Genomic DNA, 27583 nt, shown 5'->3' on the forward strand with positions numbered 1-27583 from the left:
TTCCTGTTCCTATACTTTTACCTCTTCTGGAATGTCATATAAGTGAAATCATATAGTACATAGTTTTTTGAGTCTTGCTTTTTCACCTGGCTTAATGTAGTTGAGATTCATGCATGTTTTGCATGTCGCTACATGTATCATCCAAGGTTTGTTCCTTTTTTATTTCTGAGTAGTATTCCATCTTATTTTATGTATAAATATATGTATCACAGTGTATTTATTGTTTATCTATTGATCGATATTTGTGCTTTCCAGTTTAGAGTGATTATGATTCAAACTACTATCAATATTCATGGACAAGCTTTGTGTGAATATAAGCTTTCCTTTCTCTTAGGTGAATATTGAAGTGTGATATCCTGAGTCACATAGCCAGTTAGTTAACTAAAGGAAAGTGCCAAACTCTTCTCCAAAGTGAATACCATTTTGCATTCTCACCATCAATGCATAAGATTTCTAATTTCTCTACATCTTTCCCATCTCTTATAATGTGGTATGGCTATAGACTATGAAAACAAGATCAGAAATCTGGTCTTCTTGTTGTTCCTTGAATCTACTCAGTCCATCCCTCTTTCAGCCTTATGTCCTTGCTGTTCCTTCTTCCTTGGAACTTACATGGGGTAGTATAGCCTCCATAACATTTCATTTTAAAGGAACACTTATCTACACACATATGAAGATCTGCTAAAAACAGAATGAATGAAAGAGAAATTATAAAATTGTATACCTTTCCCCTACATTCTTCCATGTATCCTGAGATCTTAGTTTTCTATTATTAACTAATTGATCTGTGCTAAAGACTTTCTTATTTGTAATCTAAGTGGCTTTGATTAAGATATTCAGAGTGTGTATTTTTACTTACCAGAAACCATCATGTATAACCAGAGAAATAAAAAGTTGTGCTCCACTTGTGTATAATGAATCAAAATGCATTCTGCTATCATGTATAACTAATTAGAACAAATTAAAAATAAATAAATAGCTCTATATGTGCAATAAGAATTATAATGCATTCCAATGTCATATACAAATAAAAAGTTAATTAAAAAATAAATAAAAAGAAACACAAAAGATGAGAAAAAAATACTTACCAGATACATAAATTACTCTGGATTTTGAAGTTTTAACATTGTCTTTATCTCTCTTTGAGAAAATAGTGTAAACTGAAAGCAATTTGTTTATGAAGCAGTTCCACAATAGAACCTGACCTCTAGAGCCAGTAGTTCTCTTTATAGATACAGTGAAATATAAACAAAATGAGAGTCATGATAATTTACTTTTTTTTTTTAATTGGTTGTTCAAAAGATAATTTACTTTGTTACAGTGGTGCTTAAGGAAACTTAATTGTTAAATTTAATTTTTAAAAGAACAAGTTCAAGTTTTAAATTAGCAAATAAACAAATAGAAATCTAGTTAATGTTTGTCTGCATTACTTTCTATTTATTTACATTAAATTTATGCTTTATTAATAGGTAGGGCAACCCTTTTAAAGTTCAAGCTAATTTTGGCAAGTTCTTCATTTTCTGTTCTATGTTTCCCAAACCTTACTAAATTAAAACAATTTAAGAAACCCAGGCTCCAAAAGTGAATGTTAAAATTGTTTTTCTAAAATAAACCCTAAAAAAATCAGCTCTCTCTTAAGCAAATAATTTTTCATAAATTGCTTATGGCAAAGGAAATTGTTCAGAGAGGGGAAAAATGCTGAAAATGTCTATAAACAATGACAGCATTTACTGGGCACAGATTGTGCTGTTAAGTTTTATATACATGATTCACTCAACAAATATTTATTGAAAGATTATGTGCTAGGCATTATTCCAGGCACTGGAGATAAAGTATTGATCAAAATAGAAAACATCTGTGCCATAATGGAGCTTAAATTCTGGTTGGTGAGGGTAGATAAAAAAGAAAATGAGATAAACAAATTCTATGTATTAAATATGGAGAAAAATACAGCAGGAACAGAAGAAATAAGTTCATGCCTGGTGTGTGTGAAGTTTCAGAAAATGAAGATAGAGGTTTCACTGAGATGGTGACCTTTGTGTAAAGACTGCAAGAGAAGAGGGAGCAACCATGGCAGTATCTGAGGAAGTGCTCCTGGAACTGCAAGAGGCCAGGGGGGCTGGCCACAGCAGTGCTGGTGGAGGGGAGAGTGAGGGATGAGCCAGCAGGTAACAGGACTGTCGGCCATGCTGAGGACTTGGGCTCACACAGGAAGCTGCTGGGAGGTGCTGAGCAAAGGCATGACGTGCACTGGCTTAGGTTAGAGCAGGATCAGTCTGGTTCCTGTGTGAGAATACAGTAAAAGGGGGCAAGGAGGAGGAGGGAGTTCAATTAGGAAGCTATAGCCTGCATTCTGGATGGAAGATGATGACTTGGACCAGGATGACAACCATAGAGAAGGGAAGAAAGGGGATTCTGCATAGATTTTGAAGGTAGAGCTTTTCTAATGTTTTGGATAGGGAGTGAGAGAAGGAGAGAAGTCATGGCTGACTGCAAGGTTTTGGCTAGATAAAGGAAGAATGGATGATGCCACTGCTAAGATGGCAAGGAGATGGGGATGAGAAAGTTTGAGGAATAAGATTAGGAGTTCAGTTTTGGACATATGAAGCTGGAGGTGCCTATTTGGCAGTGAAGTAGGTCAGGTTCAAGAAGGAGGTTTAGGCTGGAGGTACACTTTTGGCAGTAACTGATGTGCAGATGACAGTTAGGAGTCTGGATGAGACCATTTTCTTGTGTAATTCTTACTTCACCACCATGACAGAGATATTATTTAACCCATTTAGATAAAAAACTGAAGCTAGAGAGGTTTGAATAGTTAGCTCCAAGTTGTATAATAGGTAACCATGTGTATTAAATGTTCATTCTTTTTATAATTCTCATGTGGCAATAACTTCTTCTGATTATGAGTAAATTATTTCTCTAGCTTTAGTTTTTTTTATATGCAAGATCATGAGATAAACAGTTTTCTTTTTCTTTTGGTACCAGGGATTGAACCCAGGGGTACTTAGTTACTGACTCAGATCCCCAGCCCTTTTTATTTTTTATTTTGAGACAGGGTCTCACTAAGTTGCTTAGGGCCTCAGCAAGTTGCTGAGGCTGGCTTTGACCTTGTGGTCCCCCTGCCTCAGCCTCCCGAGCCGCTGGATTACAGGCGTACACCACTACACCCGGATAGGAGATCACTGTTTTTCTAAGTGGGCTCTGTGAATCTTAAAAGAAAGAGAGGCTCAGAAGGCAGGTTTCAGCATTTCCACCCAGCCTGAGGGAAGTGTCTCTGCCTTTCACCTGTACTTACAATGCTTGGAGTTTATGTGAGAATATACTTGGAAAAAAATTTCCACCTTTTTATCAAAAGTTAGAAAAATTTGCTAGACTAGGTGGTCTGTGACCTCTATTACTCTACCAGTTTCATGTTTTTCTTCAATAAGCAACTGGCGCCTGTTTTTGCTTGTCTATATACTGTGCTCTGTTCTTAGTATTCTACTCAATGTTGAGAAGGGAAAGAGGGATAGGGATTTTTCCCATTTTATGATTAAAATGTCAGGAGACAAGAAGCAACTGTATGTCTATGGAGCCATTGTTTGCTTGCTTATCCATGCATCTGTCCATGCATCCATTCATCATCTATCATCTATTTTCACCATCCACCTCTCAATGTATTCATAAAACTGAATCTAGTTAGGAAATACTGATAGTAGCATAAAACTTAAAAGCATGACATACTAGTCTGTTTTGTTCTTATATGGCTGATTACCTTTCAAATCATAGGAGTGTGGGGAGAAAGAACAGTTTTGGAGGTGTGTTGGTTTGGCATAGTGAATTTTAATGTCTCCCCTAAGGGGGAGGAGACATTGCACTACCTACTTTTGATGATATCCCAAGAGATGTCTTGCACTTAGGTACAGAAAGGATTTGATCCAGTCTTGTCCTGGCTTAGAATATAGATAGGCATATATTGTGGGTGCCTCAAATTGTTTTGGGTGAGGATGGGGCAGAAGGTGGACAGGGAATATGTTTGAGAGCCACTGGTAAGAGTATGGGTTTAAGTGCTTGATGACTAAGGTAGTTGGTTCCGGGCAGCAAGGGCCTCAAGAGCAGCCTGCACCTTCAGGCTGAGTAGCCACTGCTGTGGCAGCCTCTATATGCCTATTCACAAGCTTCCGGCTCAAACCATAGCTGGATCTCTCTGGATCCCCTCTGTGAGGTCAGTGGCCTGGATGATGTACCTGCTGAGGGGGATGTGGGTCTCCCTGGATGGTCCCAAGGAGGCTTCAGCCTGGTTCATGTGTCCTCTGGTGGTCCTCAAGGCACAATGCAAGCCCTGGTAGTGCTCTTAAAATCAAAATTAACATTAAAATTCACTGTGCCAAACAAATATACCTCAAAAACTATTCTTTCTCCCCACGCTACTATGATTTGAAAGGTAATCTGCCATTTAAGAACAAAACAGACTAGTATGTCATGCTTTTAAGTTTTATGCTACCATCAATATTTCCTAACTAGATTCTAATTTATGAATACATTGAGAGGTGGTAGATGCTTTCTGGCGCCTGCAGCATCTTCACCCTGACCAGATGGAAGCTCTGCCTAAATGTGGAATCAAATCTTGGATTAGCCGCAGCTACATACTACCTGGTTTATCTTGAATTCTCTCTGGGCTGGGTGCACGAGCAGGATTGTGACTTAAGAAGCCCCCCTGTGTCGTCCCAGCTGTCTGCTACAGGCTAAGTGCAGGGAGGCCAGTTTTTGAGGTTTTATTATGTGTCAAGAAGTTTGTTTAACTTTTTCCTCATGACAATTAAGTGAAATATTATTCCCTATATTTATCAGATAAGGAAACTAAGGCTTTGAATGTAACTTGGCTGTGGTCACTCAGCAGATTTTCACATCAAGATCTATCCCACCCCAAAGCCAGTACCTGTGTATCAGTGCTATCAACAGCTTGCAACTAAGTCACAAAAGCTTTCTGTTTGCCAAACTTCATTAAGGTTTCTTTGAATTCAAGAAATTACATTCCTTACACCTTCTAATTTATAGTTTTATGGTTTTGATTATGCATTGCCACACTGCTTTTCAAGATGCTGTCCTTTATTGCCAATACTAAAGGACAGACAGATCCACTTTACTACATCCTTGTCACCACTGGGTACTGTCATTTGAAAACTTTAAAAAAAACTTACCTGAATCAAATGTGGTGATGCACACCTGTAATCCCAGCTACTCAGGAGGCTGAGGCAGGAGGACTTCAAATTCAAGGTCAGTCAGAGCAACTTAGTGAGACCCTATCTCAAAATAAAAGATAAAATGGACTGGGGATGTGGCTCAGTGGTGCAGCACCCCTGGGTTCAATCCCCTGCACTAACAAAACAACCAAAAAAAAAAAACTTCAGTTGGTTGCTTTAATTTTCAGAACTTTGTCTTTTAAATTAATTTTAACATTTCTTTGTGTTTGCTAGCTTGTTACCTTTTACCTATATAATTCCAAATGAGAAGACACTTGTAAGAGTGTTGAAAATGATGAAAAAATATAAAAACCTACTTGTTAAATGAGTGATTAAATTATACTACATAGATATGGTAATAACCTAGGCAGCCAATAAATACTGATATTTTTAAAGAATGATTAAAGATAGGAGAAAATATTAAGTAAAAAATGTATACACACACATTTGTATTGAAAATGCAGTAATTCTTATTTTTTTAAGGTAGAAGAGAAGAAAGCTGTAGATAACTTTCTGCTTCTTGTCCTGAAGATAAGTAAGGCAATATTGCTATTCTTGGTCATGTTTCTGATAATGAGCAAGGTGTGGCAATTATTATTCAACCTTACAGGAAGCTCTGATATCATTGGTTAAGAAAATGTGTTGCTTCTATTGTGAGGTGGGATTATGACTGTTTTACAATGTGACTTCTTGGCAGCACAAGGATGGTCTAACTTTAGTGCTCTATTGGGGTTTATCTTTTCTTAGAAATGTAATTTCAGATGTTGTCCAAGGATTGATTATGCTCAAAGGAAGACAGGGACGTCTGGGGCTAGTTAAATGTCTTCCTCTGGTCCTCAATCCTATTCTTTATTTTGGGAAGAATTTATGAAAATGATAATTTTCTTGCCTTTGTATTTGTGAGGACTACACATAGGTTATCTTGCAAATATTAAAAACTACAAATTATACTGGATTAGCTTAAACATGAAATTTAGAAGTAACACCTTTCCAATTTTATTATAAAACCACATTCTAATAATCTGTTACCTAAGATATAACTTTTTTTGCTTCTTTCATCTTCTTTACCTATACTTTTACATAGTTTTGATCATGTATACACGAAATTATTTTTACTATGGTGCCTCTGTTATAAATTTTACATGACATTAATGATTTCTAATGGTTGAGCAAGGGATGTAGCTCAGTGACAGAGGGTTTGTCTAGCATATGTAAGGCTCTGGGTTCAATCCCCAGCAACACTAACACATATCTGTCTAATGGTTACAGCTAACAACAGGTCTGGCAAGTGGCTCAAATGTTAGTTCACTTGATGTACAATAAATATTTGAGTACTTATGGTGTGGTGTATTGGGGACATTTCAGCAAATAAGACAAAGTCCCAGTTGTCATAAAATTTTTATTCTAACAGGGGGAGACAAAATTTTTAAACTCATGTGAAAAGGTATTATCATCCCTATTTGAGCATCTGAACCTCAGAGATCAGAGAATTTGCTCAAAATCATCCCACTAGTAGGTATTAAAGCAGATTCCAACCCAAGCAGCTGTGGCCAGGACTTGAATTTTTAGCTACTGCTCCACTGGTACTAAGTGCTCTGGGAATTCAGAGGACGGGTCAGTGAGAGCTGGAATAGTTGTATTGGTTTCTTGTGCCTGCTATAATAAATTACCATAAATGTAGTGACTTAAAAGGACACAAACTTATTATCTTATGGTTCTGGAGATCAGAAGTCCAAAAATTAGCTCCATTGGGCTAAAGTCAAGGTGTCAGCAGGGCTGGCTCCTTCTTATATGCTGAAGGATGTGCCGGTTTCCTTTTTCAGCTTCCAAAGGCCACCTTCATTCCTTGGCTCATAATGCCTTTCTCCCATCATTCCAATTTCTTGCTTCTGCTATCACATCTCATACCACAGCCTTTGTGTGTGTGTGTGTGTGGGGGGCAGGTAGCAGGGATTTAACCAATGGCTTTCTACCACTAAGACACATCCCTAACACCTTTTTTTTCTTTTGTGAGACTGGGTCTTGCTAAGTTGTTTAGGGCCTTGTTAAGTTACTAAGGCTGGCTTTGAACTTGTGATCCTCCTGCCTCAGTTTCCAAAGTTTCTGGGATTATAGGCACACGTGTGTGACCATGCCTGGCTTATCACTACCTTTGACTTTCCTGCCCTTTTTTAAGAACTGGTGATTATGTTGCACCCCTACACAAACTGATAATTTCTGTATCTCAAGAGCCTTAACTCAGCCATCTGTGAAGTGCCTTTTACTATGTAACATATTTGCCAGTTCTGGTGATTATAATGTGGACATCTTTGGGAGGGTTTTATTTAGCCAACTATAGTTGTGGATACTGGAAGGTCCAAAATTTGTGCTTTGGGACAAAAAGGAAGAATTGCAGGAAAATGAGAGTGTTTCTGTGAATTCCCTTTGTAGATGGCTTTCCTATGCCAGACTCAGGGCTTCCTGTTAGTTTTATAGGACTGCCATTGCAAACTACTACAGATTAGGTGACTTAAAAAGCAAATTTGTTTTCTCACAGTTGTGGATATAAAATGGCTGAGATCAAAGTGCTAGCAGGTTTGTTTTTTCCTGAGGCCTCTATCCTTTGCTTGCAGATAAGCTACCTTCTTGCAGTGCATGTGTCTCTATGCATTCATTTGTCTAGTTTCTATGTCTAGATTTCCTTCTTACAAGGACACCAATCACACTGGATTAGTATACACCCTTAAGATCTCATTTTAACTCAATCACTTCTTTAAAGATCTTATCTGTAAATACAGACAAGGGGTATTTTGAGATACAAGGGGTTAGAACTTCAATATATGAAGTTTTCTGGGGCATAAGAGTCAGTCCATAACTCAAACATATCCCAAATCAGTTAAATGTTAATGATAGCTCAGTTTGGCAGATGAGGACATGGTGCCAGAGGGGTCCTAGCTGAAGACTGCCAGAGTACTCAAACCTGGGCCTATTACTCCAGGGGCCTCACCATACTATCTGCTGGCAGAACAGTTGTAATGACAGAGAAGGGCGGGAGTGTGATCTGAAGATAGTGAAGAGAGGCCCTGAGGGTTGAGGTTTGAGGCTGAGTTGGGAAATGGTAGGGTGGGACCTGATTGTGAAGGCCTTTCTAATCTAGGCATTGAGCAAAGTAGCAAAGAAATTCAGGAAGAGGGAGAGGCAGCACATGTGATATCATAAATTTAAGCAAGATGACTGTCCACAATTTATAGAAAGAACTCTTTCACTCATTTCTCTATACAGACTCACAGAATCCAAAGTAGATGTCTAGAGCAAGGACTCTATCCATTTAATAGATTTCCCAAGACTGGTGACTCCCACTGTCATTTTATGTCTGGCAATACCCCTCATAATTATACAGGGTACAGACAATCTTCACTGTAGATGGATGACAGTTGTTCTTTCTGAGTCGGAATTGTTTTGAGTCCTTGATTCTAGAGGCTAATATCCTACTTCATCTTTATTTCCTATCTTACCCTTACCCATTTATATTGTTTTTTTTCTGCTTGTCTACTGGAAGACAAAAGCAGAAATGTGAAAGAACTAAAATGATCCAGTTAAGTTTTAGCAGCTTTTGAGAGCAAGTGAATCTATGAATTAACTTTCTCTTCTCCTGCCCCGAGTCTTCACAAATGGCTGCAAGATTTTTATTGATTCCAAAATTTCTTTCAATTTTTTTCAACTTAGGAAAATGAAACCAATGCCATTCATCCTCCTTTTAACTGAAGTCAATGATAATGGGTTAAGATGGTTAAGCATTTTAAAATATAACATGATATTATTAAGAAAACAAATCAATAATTTAAATTCTATCTTTTTTTTTAAAGATAGAGGAGAGAGAGAGAGAGAGAGAGAGAGAATTTTTTTAATATCTATTTTTTAGTTTTCGGCGGATACAACATCTTTGTTTGTATGTGGTGCTGAGGATCGAACCCAGGCCGCACGGATGCCAGGCGAGTGCGCTACCGCTTGAGCCACATCCCCAGCCCTTAAATTCTATCTTGATCAGTGTAAGAATTAGGTAAAATTAAAGGCAATCATAAGTAGGGTACCATGTTCCTCCTTCTTCCTCCTTCAATTCACTGCTACTACAGCAAAGTTACAGCTGCTACTTCTGTCCTAAGTCTTAACACTTTCAATGTTTCATTATTTGCTGGAAAAAGTTAAACAATTTTTCCTAGGCTTATTGATCAGTGATGGGAATATGTAAGTGCTCAGTCGGTTGCATTACTGTCATTGTCATCAATATTATACAAGTTAACATTTGTTGCTGCCCACAACCCACATATACAAGTGATTGCCTCTTCATCTCATTGTCCATGATAGTCACTTAAATCAAGTAAAAGGTATTTTAGGTTAACAATAAGTGTTGCAAGAAAAAAGCAATGAAGAGCTTTTTAGAGACAGGAAGTATGGGTAATATCTGTATAAATTTTAGAAACAGTGACTAAGAAAAGCCTCTTCGAGAAGGTGAGCTTCAAGAAAAGACTGGAAGCCAGGTGCAGTAGTGCATGCTTATATTCCAGTGACTTGGGAGGTGGATGCAGGAAGATCACAATTCAGTGAGAGAAAAGAAGGAAGAAAGGATGGGTAGGGGGGAGGGAAGTGGGGAAGAGAAAAAGACCTGCAGTAAAGGAGTAAGACCTAGTTTTCACTCAAGCAAAGTGAATAGTATATGAAAAGGTCCTAGGGTAGGAGTCTGCCTACACTGACTGAGAACAGTAAGGCACAAAGCATGGCTGGAGCAGGTTTGAGTATGAAGAATAATGAGAGATGAAGCCAGATCATGAAAGTCTAGCAGGTAACAGGATTCTGAGTTTGTATTGAGCGACCAGGGGAGATCCTGGAGGGTTCTGGGCAGAGGAATGACATGACCTTACTTAGGTCACTTAAGAGAATTACTCTGGTTGCTGTGTTGGAAACATTCTGAAGGGGTATGGAGAAAAATGATACATTCAAACATGTTTCTATTTTATAAATTATAATTAGATAATATAAAAAATAAATAGAAACTATATTTTCCTACAGAGACATTCATTTTGATGAGATACATATCAGGGTTTTTCTAAAGTGCTAAAACTCTCATGATTTCCATAACTTCAGATGAGAATTATAATGGGCAGAAGAATGCATCAACTTAAATATCAAGGTCATCTCAAATCTTAAGAGAGTCCCTGGTTTCTGTGACAGGGGAATAATTCTGCTAGCAAATAGATGAATTAAAACCCAGGTAAATATGATATAAATCTTCATCTTTTGGTTCTTACTTCTTTAACATATTGCACCAGATTGCTTATTTTACCTAATTATGTGCTTGCAAGGCCTGAGAGTGTTTTGTCAAAATTTGTTTTCCTAATTCCTAAACTTTATTTGCTAATTTTCTATTTTACTATCTTTATTTGTCTTTGTTTCATCTATCTTCTTTTCTTTCCACAAGTTCCCAAGGACAATCCCTAAAAAAATGATTATTCCTATTGTTCGGTTGGAGGTAAATTTATCCCAACAATCCTCAGGTCTGTGGATGTCTAGGGTGTAAATCTGTAAGAGAAGAACATAATACTGCATTGGTATCTAGTCAGGGCTTTGGAATATAACAAAGAAATAATCAATACAGAGGAAATAGTAGTCACTGAATTTTAAGTAATGGGAAATACTATATCCCAAATTGTCTCCCAATGTGGAAAAATCTATCATTATTTTTCACTGAGAATCATCCAAGCTGTGTCCTAAAAAATTCTGGTAAGGGGTGTGTGAATGCTTTGAGAGGTAACTCATACTATTCTTAGTTCTGACTATAGATTGAGCATCCCTAAACCGAATATCTGAAATGCTCCAAAATCCAAAACTGACACCACAGCAGACTTGACGTATCACAAGTGGAAAATTCGACACTTGGCCTCATTTAACGAACTGCAGTCAAAATGCAGACATATTAAAAACATTTTATAGAATTGTCTTCAGGTTATGTGAATAAGATGTACATGAAACAAAAATGAGCATATGGATATGCAAATATTCCAAAACTCTCAAGTATTTCTTGTCTCAAGCATTTCAGACCCAAAGTGTTCCCTATACTCAGAAAGCTCTTCCTTACACAGTGATCTGAAGTTGGCTTCCTTGCAACTCTCATCCTCTGGTTCAAACTTTACTCTCAACCAAGGACAAGTCACATTTGGGCAGGACAATTCTATTGTGCAGGGCTGTTTGGTGCACTGAAACAGTTAATACTCTTGGCTCTCAATGACTAAATGTATGAGAGAACCAGGGATGTCCCTATACATTTCTAAACATTCTTCCCATCCCTACATGGAGAAGGGGATATAGAGAACCTAGAACACACAAACATACTTTCCCCTCTATGGTAGCCCTGCAAATACGTCATGAAAGTCTCATGTTCTTGTTTTAGTTTTCCCTACGCATAGGGAACTAGTTCTTCCTTATTATATGGTCTTCCTTTCTACTCAAATACTAGAAGATTATATCCATCTTAGAACACTGAATTAAGGACTAGACATATGCAGTTGCAAATGTAAAGTGGGTTCCACAGATTCCTTATATTTGTGGTTGTTCTCGTAATTTTTGTGTTCCTCTTCCATCTAATATCCAGGTGCTTAAATATTCATGTATATCTATTATCCAGACCAGAAAATCAATTGATGATGACAGTCCTCATAGAAATGAGTTATGGCCAGAAGGGGATGCTGAGAAATTCTAAAGAGGAAAATGGTGATATTCTAGAGAATCACCAATTCACATCTTTTAGCTTTCACAATGAAAAAACAATGCCGGAAAATCAGTACATTAGATTTCAGTTTCCTTCATACCATTCCTTGTTGTACAAGTCTTGCCTACACTGACCAGTAACTCATAACAATCTGCCTAAAATAGATCATCTAAGCAAAGATTCACCAACATCTTGTCAATTCTATTCAAAGAAAGAAAAAGAGAACACTGATACAAATAGCCAATTTATTAAATTAAAATTAGATTTAGTTCATTCATTTTGTAAGTCAATAATGCAGACTTTCACTATAAGCTTGTAGGGACTCGCGGTGTGGTGCTGGGTGAATATTTTGAAATTATAATTTCCTTCTTTCTAGGCAGAACCTAGACATGTTTACGTGTCATGTCTTACCTGGCACTGGTCTCAATGTCAGTGAAACCCATACTTCTGAATGATTAGTCTACTAATCATTAACAGAAACTAAGATTTTTTTTTTTTTTTTAAGTTTGGTTTATCAGTTTGCTTTTAGAGCAATTCAACTCAATCCACAAGTTTCACACACTGCTGAAATTTTCCCAGATGCATCAGAAGTGATTCCAGGAAAATCAAAGGGGAAAATCCAAGCTTAGGTTTATAATATTTCTCTAAAATAATTTAGCCAAATATTTAATATGACAACTTGGGGCAGGGGAAGGGGCAATTCAAGGTAATACAAATCAACTGGTTGTTTAAGAAGTTCCTTGCTAAACATAGAGGGCACTTTGTTTAAATAATTTTTATAATTTATACCAAGGAAAAATGAGGGAAAAAAGAAAAAGTTCAAACCTGGTAAGCTAGATGGGCTCCGACAGTGGCCAGAGCAGCATAGTATGGAACAGTTTGATCACTATTTACTCCCACTAGGCTCAGCGCCCCCATCATGGCAACACTGAAGCCAGTTAGCCACTGCTTGGTGTTTTCTTGGAACCGCAGTGCTGTGGACTTAAGACCAATCAGAGCATCGTCTCTTTTGTCCTAATATCAGAAAATAATAAGAAATTGTTTTTTGGGGGATTTAACTATATACACAAATTTCATATTTCAAAATTATAATTTAGCAGTTTTAAATATATTCCCAAGGTTATTCAATTATCGCTGCCTTTTAGCTATAGAAGAAAAGTCTTTTAAAGAGCATGCTGATATATCACAAGCTGTAAGGGATGATACTAACATAGAAATATAGACTAATCATAATGAATATGCAGGTTGAACCAAAGTTACATGCAATACTAAAATCATCAGCCAGCTCTATTCCCATGTATTTTATTTCTTATAACCATAAAATGATTTAAATTATATCACATTACTATATCACGATTAAAACTCTAATTCTTCACATAGCTCCTTTCTACCTCAAAGTTCTCAAATCTCAATAATTTCTTATGTATTTTAATACAGGTAGAATGCTCACTCACCACATAATCACATCATCCATCCCCTATACTTGTAGCCCAATTCCTTGGCTTTCCCATCAAGTCTTTTCTGTTTATGCACATCTAGTTGTGTGGTCTCCCCCAGTAACTGTATGTTGTAATTAGGGTCACATGATATCAGTGGCTGCATGCTGAACTGTACACTCAACTGCGGACAGTCAGCTACTTGACAGGCTATCTTTTAGGGACCAAATCTAAACTACAGTTAAGTATGGGATTAACCTATTTCTTTTTCTTTCATACTGTAATCACATTCAGGGTAAAAACTGCCTAATTATGTGAATCATAAATCTCAATGAGTATGTGGTGTTTTACTAAAGAAGTCAATTTAATTGGAGTACAGTTATTCTAATCACTAGCTTAGTATCTCTCCTAAACTGTGAGTCAATACTACTTCAGAAATAAGACTGATTACAGATCTGCTTCTCCATATGTAACAGTAATGGAGTAAAAAGGATGAAATCCAGGTTGAAATACTACAAAAAGAATTTTATTAAATCATGACATATTCTTTAAGCAAATAATTGAGAATATATAATCATAATTTATAAGAAAAATGTTGTTAAAAAGTTTTTAAAGTTTATAAACACCCTCACCACATGCACAAACAGTAATTAATTGTAGTGATGAGTGTGTCAATTAATTTGATTATGGTAATCATTTCACAATGTATATGTATATCAAATTATCACATTATATATCTTGAAAATATAATTTTTTGTTAACTACATCTCAAGGTAGAAAAGAAGCATAAATGTACAAGGTCATAAATAAAAAAATGTTAAAAAAAGAAGTTTCAAAAATCAAAATTATGTCAAAGCATTATCAAGAGCTATAAAAAAAGGGCTGGGGTTGTGGCTGAGTGGTAGAGCGCTCGCCTGGCATGCATGAAGCACTGGGTTCGATCCTCAGCACCACATAAAAACAAAATAATGTGTCCACCTAAAACTAAAGATACATAAATAAATATTTTTAAAAATTAAAAAAAAGCTATAAAAGTGTATACCTTTAATTCAGTAATACCATTCATAAAAATTTACCTGAAGACCTCATGTTCATGAACTATTAATGATTTATAATATTTATAAATATATTTATAAATTGTAAAAACTCAGAAACAGCTTAAATGGCCAAAATAGACATACTGTTAAATTTAAAATAACTATGGCATACCAAGTTAATGGATATTATGTAGTCTTAAAATAACAATGACAAAGAATCAGTAAAAATGTGTACTAAGTAAAAAAAAAAAAAGATCAATACAATGATTAAAGGTATATAGAGGGGAAGGATTGTATAACATTAAAAATACAGATTCTGGAAACTGAGTTTGAATCTCAGCTCTGCCACCTATTGTGTGACATGGCCAAGTTATTTCATACATACTTCATACATCTGTAAAATGACAATAATAAAATTACCTTCCTTGCAGGCTATTGTGAACAATAAACTAGTATTTGAAAAGTGTTGAAAATAGTCCTTGAGTATAGTAAAAATTACTTAAATTCTTGTAAATAAAACAGACTAGTCAAACTCTTTGGTTAACATACATAAATATGAAACAAGTATTTTGTTGGGAGTTATGGAATTGTGCCTTTCTTTTTAGGAAAAAAAACAACTTTCTCCTTTATTTGGTTCTGATTTTAAGGTTCTCTAAAAACAATATATAAACCAAAGTTAAGAAAAAATATTATTTCTTTACCTGATGAGCATATATAGTATCATATATCAGTGTCCACATAACTCCAGAAAAATAAAGAGGTAGGCACACAGATGGATCACAGGAACCCTTGATAGCAGACCATCCAAGTAATGCTCCCCAATTAAAAGTCAGCCCTATGATTGATAAAACAGAGAGGGGAAAAGTCAAGATGTACTTCAGAATTCCACATGGAAGGAGAGGGGCATCTGTATATACTAAGTGCTTGCTATTTTAGGGTCTGAAGAGACTCCTATGTGTTCCTTCATTAAATTCTTTTAGCCGTCTATGGCACTTATTAGCTCAAAATTACCAAAAAGGAAACAGGCTCAGAATTTAATTAAGAATTAAAATAACATAGCTAATAGAATAATATCACCCAATAAGGTAAATAGGTTTAATGAGAACATTTACCCTGCCTAGTAAGGCACCTGGTGTAGTCAGTAAGCAGCAACTACTGGGGTCTAAACTTAGACCTGAAAAACGGAGTTCTTTCCAATACCACTCAACTTCTCCCGTAAATTATAGAAATAAGAGTAGAGATGGGAATACTCACCTATTTTACAAGCCCATCCTCCACGGTGAATGTGAACATAATAGCTCCTAAATCTCTATTTGTAAGTCTGATCACTTCCCTAAGCTTCAGACTAGACACTAACATTCTACTTAACATCTCTGCCTGTGACTCCCTCAGACACCTTAAATGCAACAATATTTTTTCTTAGAAACCCCTTTTCTCCTCTTTTATTGCCTATTTCCATTCAGAAAATGTCCTCAACTGTGGTCCTAGAGTATTCACACATGCTACACTGTACTACAAAGACCTGCTTATCTTTTGTCTTCTTCTCTACCTCCTTAAAGATGGTAAATGTGTTTTGATCATTTTTGACTTCTAAGTACCTAGGATAATTCCTGGCACAGGTAAAAGGAGTGTTTAATAAATGTTAGAAGTAAAGCAACAGCTTTTGAGTATTATCTTGTGGATAGGAAATGCTTAGACTCCATCTACCAAAAGAATCCCAGTTAGTTAAGAAGATAATTTTCTACTTTTTTTTTTTTTAATAATGAAAAGAAAGAGAGCATTCAATTAGAAATCTTAGAAGATACATAATTCTATCACAACTTTCCCACAAGTCAGGCTTTCATCAATTGGCTGGAGTGCCCTTTTGCTCTTTTATTTGTTGGAAGAATGGTCCCCAAACCTAGAATCACTCTTGGAATAGTCTAGAACATTCTAGAAAAATAGAAAAGTCTAGGAGTAGATTTTTTTTGCAATAGATTTTGACTTACTTATTAACATACCTATCTTTCTCTCTTTTCACCAACAAATAATCTACTGAAAACCTGCACTATGCCAAGTACTATATGTTAGATGCTGCCATATGTAAAGAATGCCTTAACCTTTAGTTACTTACAATTTATTAATGGGGAAATATAGGAGGCTGTCAATATATTTTTGTTGAATTAATGTTAAAATGAGTAAATGCCACAGTAGAGGGCTATGGAAGTCCAGAGATTACTGCCTTCTTGGGAAGTCTAAGAAAGCTTCACAGAATGGCTACTGTCTAAGCTATCACACATACTTTTAATCCTTGTTCTTCTAGAATGCTTCCTATCTCATTCCCCAAATTTTTTACGGCACCCATATCAATCATCTTTTCACAACATGCCTAGATTTGCTGGGGAGAGGAGGTGTTACTGAGGACTGTACCCAGGGGCACTCTGAAGCACTATGAAGCTATATCCTCAGCCCTTTTTGAGACAGGGTGTGGCTAAGTGACCTTGAACTTGCAATCCTCCTCCTCAGCCTCCAGTGTAGCTGGGATTACAGGTGTATGTCATAGGGTCTGGAACAGGGGCAGGCTTTTTAAAAAGATTCCAGAAAATAATGATGATGAGGATGGGGATGATAATTAAATAAATATGGAAGATTTTATTAGTCAATAGGAATGAATAAATGCCCTCTTTATAATATAAAAATTAATTTGGTTTGGAAAATTCATAACTGACTTGATATTTAATCTCTGTCTTTCTCTATAAATATATATATATATATATATATATATATATATATATATATATATATATATATATATAGTATCAAAGGAAATACTTAGCTATTCCAAGCTCACCCAAGGCTAACTGAGGCCAGTATGTAATTCTCTTCATTAGTGGGTAGGTGATGACAAGAAGTAAGGATGCTGCTCCCAGAGCTATACTGAAAACAGGAAAAACAGGATTAATCATTAGAAACAACTAAGTATTTTAATGCATTAGTAATACTAAGTGGAAGATATATTTATCTTAAGTAATATTTTCTGTTATGTAAAATTTTCTTCCTAAACTTTGACTTTTTCTATTAAAGGACTAATTAGAAAAATATTTTAAGTGTTATTATAAAACCCCAACAAAATAACAACTAACACACATAGTACTCTTATACTAGGCACTATTCTAGGTACTTTACATTTGTTAAGTCATGAGAATCTTCACAATGACCCCAGGAGGCAGGAGGCTTTATTCTCATTCCTTTTTACAGATGAGAAAACTGTTACTTCTCAGGAAAAAGAAAGCAACTATGGAACCATAAGATGTTCTTAAATACCCAAATTTCAGCTGGGCATGGTGGCACACACCTGTAACCCCAGCAGCTCGGGAGGCTGAGGCAGGAGGATCACAAGTTCAAAGCCTGCCTCAGCAACGAGGAGGTGTTAAGCAATTCAGTGAGACCCTGTCTCCAATGAAAATACAAAACAGGGCTGGGGATGTGGCTCAGTGGTTGAGTGCCCTTGAGTTCAATCCCCGGTACCAAAAAACACCCAAAACAGAACAAAACAAAAAAACCTCAAATTTCATCTAACACCATCCCTCCAGGAATAACCTTCCAAAAGTGCTTTTATGCTATCAGGGCAAGATATGTAATTAAGTCCAGTTTCTATAAAGTAATACTTATATACTGAAACCTCTCCAACCCCAACACACACACACACACACACACACACACACACACACACACACACTCACAGCCTTGAGGTATTCTGTAACAGTCTTCTTATACACACATTGTGTCTCTGTTTAAGAGATCTAGGAGTCCTCCCACTTATTTCTTCTGTCACTCATTAATTACATGAATCTGGGAAAGACACAGTTCCTCTTACTGAAAATGATTCTAATCACTCCTGCTTCCATGTACTTCAGATAAAATTATTAGCATAAATCAAACTACATATACATGTGGGTGTATATACACTTATAAAACCCAACAAAGTACCTTGTGTTCCTCTGGGAACACGTTGTACAAACAATGAAGGTGGTTCAGAACAAATTAAATGATGATCTCTTAACTCCTTTGGCTGAGAGCAACCTTGAAGCAGATTTTATAATGTGTGGTGGTTTACTGTATTTATGCTTGCTAACTTACAGATGCTTGTCAGGTAGCCAATAAGCAACTCTATGATAAAACTATTTCTATTTTACTTTTTTCTTACTTTTTTTCATTTCAAAGAAGAGATTTTTATACATGATTATGAAAACACATTTAATATACCTGTAGTAATTCAAACATAGAAGAATACCCAGTGCCAAAGTCAGCTGTCCTCCAAGAAAAACAAAGGATTGAAAAATTGAAATGTCTCCAGCAGCTATCGGACGATTTGCTGTTCTTGTAACCTTAACACATAAAAATAGATATGTAAGCCTCATTTAATGACTCATTTATTTAAATACTTAATCAAATGTTTGGCCTATGGTAGGCACCAAGGTACAAATATAAATAGAAAGAAAACAACATTTGAAGTACTGCCAAGAATTAGAATTGCAACTTGAAACAGCTTTGAAAAGAGCTCAAGATTCCCATCCCCATCTTCATCAAACCAATCAAAGCAACTTCTTTATCTAGTTTTTTTTAGCTACTCAGCATAACAAATACACAAATTCAATTTCCATTAAAAAAAAAAAAAGATGCACAATACTAATGAGAATTCTCAGGAAAGAGGAAACTGCAAGAGATATTAGAGAGGTTAATATCACATGAATGTTTTGAGTACAGGAAGCATTACCCTCAGAATTCAGACATGAGAAAGAAGACATATATCTGGGCTTGTAAGGGGGGTGCTTTTGCCAGGTTACTTAAGAATGTGTCTATACATTCAATCAACTATACCCAAATGCTAAGGGCAAAACCACTCTGAAGAATGTGAACAGACAGAGCTGTTAAATAGACAAATTATATATACTAACTGTTCTTTTCCTTCAGGAAATGTGATTATCTTAAATTCAACCACAAATAAAGAATGTAACCAAAAATTTCAAAATTGCCAGAAGTTAAAAATTCAGAATCCGGGATCTAAGAACTCAGCATTTGAATCCATCACTTACTGGCTGGGTAAATTCTGGCAAATGACTTAAGCTCTTCTAGCCTTAGGTTACTTATCTATTAAAGGAAAAATAGGAAGAAATAATAATAGCACCACCTTATAGAGTAAATGCACTGAGGCATGTAAGTATGCAACAAATATTACCTATTGTTAACAACATATTTTTTTATGACTGATATCAAAGGTTATGTTTTGTAGGGCAAATACAGTCTACTGCCTACCTCTGTGCAGCCAATGAGCTAAGAATGGTTTTTAACATTTTTTAAATGGCTGGAAATAATTAAAAAAAAAAAAACATGAAATTCAAACCTCAATGTCTATAAATAAAGTTTTATTGAGAAACACAGCCATACTTTTTTATATATTATATATGTATGCTTTCACACTCTAACAAAGAATTGATTATTTGCAACAAGGCAACTTGGCCTACAAAGCCTCAAGTATTTACTAACTTTATAGAAAAAGTCTGCCAATTAGATTTATATCATGTTTCATTATGTAATAAAGTGACTCATCCAAAACTGTAAAGATATATCCTAGTTAGAGTACCAGACTTGGATCTTTGTCCCTGATATGGTTCTAAAGTTTGAAATTGGAAATAGTATTTGTTTTTGTATTTATTTCAAGATATTATCATTATTCTAACAAGTTAATGAGTGTTCACAATGTGCTATTATTCCAAGAGCCATAATTGAATCCTTTCACTCAATCCTCATAGTCATTCACAAGTTCTTGAAACTACTAATGTTAATGAAACTGAGGAAGAGGCTTTGTAACTTTCCAAGGTCACAGATGCTAAAGGATAGCAGTCAGTCCATCCTAATAACCACATCACTGTAGTACAGAATTACCTAACTAAATTTGAAAGCTTCAAATAAACAAGACTCCATCAAGAATAGAGATGATATGACACATTGGTCAAAACATATTCTATGAAACCAGAACATGAAGAGCTTAAGTAACCAACTAGAAGAGCTTAAGTAATTTGCCAAAATTCACTCAGCCAGTAAGTGATGAATTCAAATACTGGGTTCTCAGATCCTAGATTCTGAATTTTGAACTTCACTGGATGCCTGAAACAGGAGAGAATACCAAACCCTAAGTATACTATGCTTATAATATTCCTTTATGTACATACTGAAGGTAGTTAATTTACAGATTAGATACAGTAGGATATTAACTACAACAATTAAAAATGAAATAAAATCATAACAATACACCTTAATAAAAGCGAGTTCACCATTCTACTCAGAATGGTGCACAATATAAAACTTACAAATTGTTTATTTCTGTGATTTTCCATTTAATGTTGTACTTGACGTTGGAGAATTTAAACCTCAAAAGGCAAAACCAAGGATAAAGGGAACTACTGTATAACCAATGCTTACGGGACAATTTAAATTAAGATTTGATAAATAAGCATAGTTAGGGCACCACATACATCTCAATGAAAGGGACAGCAGATCTTTTGGACCCTAAAAGGTTCAGGAGGGATTTTTCACTTTTACTCTTACCCTTTATCTCCTTTACCCTCAGTCTCCCAAATTCTTGTGAATTAGCTTTGCCAAAATGAAGTGCATGGGCTGGGGTTATGGCTTAGTGGTAAGTGCTTGTCTAGCAAGTGTGAAGCACTGGGTTCAATCCTTAGCACTATATACAAAATAAATAAATAAATAAAGGTATTGTGTCCATTTACAACTAAAAACTTTTTTTTTTTTTTAAGTGACATACAGTTTGCCCCACGCTACTCTTGTGTTGAGGAAGAAAGTAAACTGCACTTTGCAATATCAACTTTTCAAGTGACACTGACATTTCTCATGCTGGCTTTTAGTGAGGACACTAATTGATCCTGTTGCTTTTTATGGCATTCAAAAGTAATGCCACCATGTTATTCTATAGAATTGAGAGAAGCCACTCTGTTATTTTTCAGGATAAAACTACCTTTTTATCGTAGTCATGGTCCCACATGTCATTAATAGTACAGCCTGCTCCACGCATCAGAATAGCTCCAGTGCCAAAGAGGGATAACATGTACCAATCTGGAAAACAACCTGGTTCAGCTGCCAAACCAATGCTCCAGGTACATGGCAAATACAGTAGCCAGGTTCCTAAGCAAAAATATAAACACAAAACAGGTACAAACACTCATCAGTTAACTGTTTTTATTTGTTTAAATGCTACATGCTACTGAAGTAAGGAGCACTATAAGCAAAGTAAAAAAATACATGACAGAACTGGGAAAACAAATATTATAAGGGATTATTCTCCCTAATATGTAAAGAGCCCCTAGAAATAAAGAAGAGAGAGATCAGTAGTCCAACTAAAAATGAATAAAGGACGTTATAAAAGTTTGCACAAAAAGATATACAAATGGCTCTTATTCACAAGAAGAGACACTCAACTTTGAGAAACACATTAAAACTACATTGAGACAACATTTTTCACCTGTAAGACTGGCAAAACCCAAAGTCTGATGACATACCCTGGGAGTTAGACACTCATGTATTTCTGATGAGGTTATAAAATGGTCCTACCCTTATAGAACTGTTATGCTATGAATTTGTATAAAACACATCTATGTATAAAACAAATACATATATGTGTTAGTATGTTCACATACTATGTCAGTAGGGCACATTAGAAACATAATAATTGCTTCTGGAAAGGGGAACTGCATGAATAAGAGGGGTGGAAAACTTATTTTTCACTCTAGCCTGGCAACTTCTGAATTCTGTATCATTTGCACATAATAGCTGCTCAAAAAAGTTAACAGAAACCTCCTTTACAGTTAGTACAATACACTGAGATGGTCTTAGAGGAGTTATTAGCATACAGCTATTTGTTATTTGTAACATGTTACAACTACATGTACAAACAGAGTTAATTCTTAGTATTTAACCCACAAACTAGATGAAATTAAGCAAATAGATTGGGTTATTTGTTTTTTGGTGTTTAGCTTTTGAGTTCTTTATATACCCTAGAGATAGTGCTCTACTTGATGTGTGAGCGGTAAAAATTTGCTCCCGAGATGTAGGCTCTCTATTTACCTCACTGTTTCTTTTGCTGAGAAGAAGCTTTTTAGTTTGAATTCATTCCACTTATTGATTCTTGGTTTTAATTCTTATGCTATAGAAGTCTTATTAAGGAAGTTGGCGCCTAATCTGACATGATGAAGATTAGGGCCTACTTTTTCTTCTATTAGATGCAGAGTCTCTGGTTTAATTCCTAGGTCCTTGATCCACTTAGTTTTGTGCATGGTCAGAGATAGGGGTTTAATTTCATTTTGTTGCAAATGGATTTCCAGTTTCCCCAGCACTATTTTTGAAGAAAAGGATATACAGTCAATCGACAAATATATGAAAAAATGTTCATTGCAAATCAAAACTACTCTAAGATATCATCTCACTCCAGTCAGAATGGCTGCTATTATGAAGACAAACAACAGTAAGTGTTGGTGAAGATGTGGGGAAAAAGGTACACTCACACATTTCTAGTGAGACTGCAAATTGGTGCAGCCATTATGGAAAGCAGTATGGAAATTCCTTGGAAAACTGGGAATGGAACCGCCATTTGACCCAGCTATCCCTCTCCTCGGTCCATACCTAAAGGACTTAAAAAACAGCATATTACAGGGACACAGCGACATCAATGTTTGTAGTGGCATAATTCACAATAGCTAAACTGTGGAACCAACCTAGATACTCTTCAGTTGATGAATGGATAAAAAAAAATGTGGCATATATACACAATGGATTATTACTCAGCAATAAAAGAGAATAAAGTCATGGCATTTGCAGGTAAATGCATTGCACTGGAGAAGATAATGCTAAGTGAAGTTAGTCAATCCCCAAAAAACAAATGTTGAATGTTTTCTCCGATATAAGGTGACTGACTCATAGTGGAGTAGGGAGGGGGAGCATGGGAGAAATAGATGAACTCTAGATAGGGCAGAGGGGTGGGAGGGGAAGGGAAGGGGCAGTGGGTTAACAAGGATGGTGGAATGTGATGGACATCATTATCCAAAGTACATGTATGAAGACACAAATTTGTGTGAGCACACTTTATATACAACCAGAGATATCAAAAATTGTGCTGTATATGTGTAACAAGAATTGTAATGCATTCCACTATTTATTTAAAAGAATAAAAAAAGAAATTAAGTAAATAGATTATACAGATAAGACTTTACACATGAACTTCAATAGATATTCTACTTTAAAAAGAAAGCCTGTCAACTAATGTTTGGATATGGTGTCAATTAGATAAAACTCTGAGTTTTCTTCCCTTATTCAGGAACAAGAGAAAAAGGATTCTGGGATAAATGAAGATAAAATCCTGCAAAAAAAAAAAAAAAATGGCCAAATGACCAATGTTTCCATAATCATTTATGAATGTAAATTTATTCATTTATAAATATTTATAAAGCACACACTTGTGCTAGGAAACAGGAATACAATGGTGACCAAGAAAGAGCTGCTTTCTGCCTTCATAATGCTTATAAATCAAAAGTAAGAAATTAGTTAAATGAGCGATAATAATGAAAGACTAATCCAACAACTATACAGGAACAAGGTGCTATAAAGGGATAAAATAGAACTACCCAAGTTATTTGGGGAGGAGGTGAAGAAGAATCAGGGAATCTTTTCCAGTGGGTGCTTAAACTCAGAGCAGAAAAGTCAAGGAGAGGCCTCAAGCTAAAACTTGCGACATGCCCAGTCCAGTACCTAAATTCAGATTGTCCTGGAGAGATTAATTTTTAGTGTATCCAACCTAAAATAATAACATTAACATTTACTGAATGTTCACAAAGTGTCAGGCAGTGTTTCAAATATTTTTTATACATAAACTCACCCAAACCTCAATAACATCCTCATAAAATAGGTTCTATTAGTAACCTTCTCTTACAGATGAAAAAACAGGAAAACAGAGGTTAAGTAAAAGATAATAGGTTTGACTACTTCCTTTACCTTGGAGTCACCAGTAGAATTTGCAAGGAATAGAGATATTGCTGACACTATCATCCTAGCCTAGAGAAGAAATAATTACTTCACAGCTATTATTTACTGGTGCAAGTAGAACTGAAGTTTCTAATAAAAAGAAAAAAAATCGAGATCAGGTCTGAGAAGAGATGGGCATACCAAAGTGCCTGTAAAAAGTGAGCCTAATATTCATTCACTACTTGTGGATTAACTTTAAGAAAACATAATCACCCATAAATGCAGTAAAACGAAAAATTATACTGCCAATTTAGTGGAAAGAGCGCCACCTACTGAAACTTCTGTTGAAAGAGCGCCACCAACTGAAAAACGTTGATTGACTCATTTTAAAGAAGTTATTATGTCTTCAAAAACAATGAAATCTACTGCTTTATGAAAGTATCAAAATGTAGCTCTAAAAAGTAAAATAATGCATACAAAATTACCTTACAAGATAACTTAAATAAATAAATATTAAACCAAAAATTCTTTCAATTATTGTCCCTGGCATATGTAAGGGCTCAAAAATGTTTGTTCACTAAACTCTTTTTAAGTTTCCTGAAAAATTCTGTAATCATTTTATTTAGACTCAAAAGATGTATCTTAAGGATGGTATCTTAACGTACATGACCATAAACACAACTTTCTCTAATAATTACTTCTGGCTTATATTTCTTGAGTCCTTGTTATATGCCAGGCACTTCCTGATAACCTTATGAAATTGTTATTAGTATCTTCACTTTATAGTTAAGAAATCTAGCCCAAAGAGGTGAAGTAGTTTAACTAAGGTCCCTCAAATGTGTGATGTAGAGATCCAAATCTAAGAGATCTGGCTCAAAACTTGCTTAAATTGTTTATAGCCTCCGGTTACATGGCAAAATGTTCAGTCAGTAAGATAGAAGTCAGAGGTTTAATTATGGAAATAGTAATAATGGCAGCTATTGGTCTTTCTAGAATGTCTGTAAATCTCTCATATAGTTCTGTGATGCAGAATCCAAGAACAGAACTAACAGTGAGGCTTTAGATTAGAACTAGGCTTAGAAATTTATGCCTATAAACATGAATCTGGCCCCCAAATGCAAGGAGGTCATTCCAACAATGACAGGGCTATACCTATTATTTAATATATTTTTTACTTTAATTGCTGTTATGACTCAGTTCTTTGATTCCAAATAGGAGTACAAATCTAGACAAAACAAGCCCTAATTGGGGGTCTTGAATGGACAAAGGCCAAGTGAATACATCTAGGCATTCAAATGTGTTTCCATACCCTGATATGGCAAATGTCAACATCCACATTAGCTAGAATACAGCCTTATCCTCTTTCTCCTTGTTATTCATCTTCTTTAGTCCAGCCTTGTCTCCTGCAATTTTCTATACCCTCTTGGGAGTTGCAGATGAGGCTCATACTCTTACCGCTCCAACACTCCACCCTTGGATCTTTGCAAAAATATTTCCCCCACCAAGATCTCTTTCCTCCTCTGCAAAATCAAAATATTCTTTGGAGTACAATTTCTTCTTAAAACTTTTTGAAGTTTATTTTTTTCTTTTCTTTCTTTCTTTCTTTCTTTTTTTTTTTTGAGACCCAAAGTAATTTCTCTATTTTTTTCTGCAGCACTGTACTACTCCTATTTGATCCCATACTTCCCATTTCATCAACTATCTTTTCCAGACATACCAGATATCCTCGAAAGCAGGGAGTTTCCATAGCTCTTTCTATCCCTATGGCTAGGGCGATGTGATAAGAACTTATTAATTCAGTTAATACTATTGCCAAACAATGTTCTAGAGAGCAGACAAGAGTTAAGTCCCAGGTATACGGAGCTTATATTACATTAGAGGAGTCAATAAAATAAGTGCATAGAGGTAGTTAATGGTGAATGCTATGGAAAAAAAAAAAGAGGTAAAGAGTGAGATGGTAGGTGTTGAATAGGAGGTCTGGGAAATCCTCTCAGCGGGCGATTATAAGGTCCAGAACGGATGTACCAACTGCCTTCAAATGTACTAAATCTTTGTGTTACGGATGACTGGGCGGGGGGAGGAAGCTCAGCACTGACCCGCTAGGTTCTGGTCTGGGTCTGATGAGGACCCTTAGTTTCTTCAGTGTCTTGTCTTTAGTATTTGCCTCACAGGATTGTGGAGAGGATCCATCTCTCTAGTAACTGCAGAAGTGCTTCAACACTGAAAAGTTGCAAATGCAGGGCCACGAGAACGCAATGCTTCGTTAGATTCAACATTTACACCAGTGGGATTTTTTTTTCTTCTTGCCTGCCTCTGGGACTCAGGACTCAGGGTCCCTCCGGGGACCGTCCCGATCCTATAACGAGGTGACCCGTCCTAGAACACACGACACCGAGGCGCCAAGCCGGCTTTCTGGTGCTCGTTTTCAATACGCCCGGGCGGGCCACCGCGGATAGTTCCGAGGTGTACACTCGGAGGCCCGCAGAGTCCCGGGCCGCTCTTGCGCGCGCCCGCCCGCACTCACCAATGGGCTTGTCCAACCGCATGAGGCGCAGATAGGGCTGCACAGGGCGGGGCGCCGAGCTCACGACCGCCGCAGCCGAAAGGCTGAGCGGGCGCCGGTGTAGCTGCGGTGGGGCTGGGGACAGCCAGTCCCCAGTGCGGGGCGCGCCTGCTGTGTGCGCCACGGCCAGCGCACCGCAACTCGAGTCCCGCAGCCATGCAGACGCCACGGCCCGCAGGCCTCGTGCAAGCACTACTTCCCGAAAGCCCAGCATGGCGCTAGGGAGGCCGCGACGCCGGGCGACGTCATCTTCCAGCGTCGGCTCGTGGGCGGGCATGCGCGGTGGCGTCAGGGGAAATGACCGTCCCTCCTGAGGCAGGTGGGTGGCCTTCAGGGTCGCCTTACCTTGTGAAGGGGTGTGTGGGGGTACATTGCTGTTATCAGTTTTCTCAATGGATGTGAAAGGAAAGTGTTCATTCACATGGAACAGTTGTACCCAGAGAAAAGTTGAGAAAAACTTACCAAACTTGAAATTTTACATTTGCATCCAGGTTCATCCCTTTTAAATCTAAATGGCACCAAGTAGCCAAATAAACCCAAGAATGTAAATTGAAACTGTACTCAAAGTCAAG

General features: G+C 36.5%; 1 protein-coding gene across 1 annotated transcript; it reads right to left on the reverse strand.

Annotated features, from left to right (window-relative positions):
• Positions 1 to 1301: 1301 nt before the first annotated feature.
• On the reverse strand, positions 1302 to 27237 carry Coq2 (coenzyme Q2, polyprenyltransferase). Its single transcript, XM_076863980.2, has 7 exons — positions 26973 to 27237; positions 21453 to 21619; positions 18683 to 18804; positions 17268 to 17353; positions 15139 to 15272; positions 12790 to 12978; positions 1302 to 10778 (listed from the first exon to the last, which is right to left on the reverse strand). Exons 1-7 carry the CDS (start codon positions 27223 to 27225, stop codon positions 10614 to 10616), a joined length of 1116 nt encoding a protein of 371 aa, XP_076720095.2. The 5' UTR covers positions 27226 to 27237; the 3' UTR covers positions 1302 to 10613.
• Between the last annotated feature and the right edge of the window lie 346 nt (positions 27238 to 27583).

This window comes from Callospermophilus lateralis, chromosome 8, assembly GCF_048772815.1.
Source record: "Callospermophilus lateralis isolate mCalLat2 chromosome 8, mCalLat2.hap1, whole genome shotgun sequence".
In the NCBI taxonomy this organism is placed as follows: Eukaryota; Metazoa; Chordata; class Mammalia; order Rodentia; family Sciuridae; genus Callospermophilus; species Callospermophilus lateralis.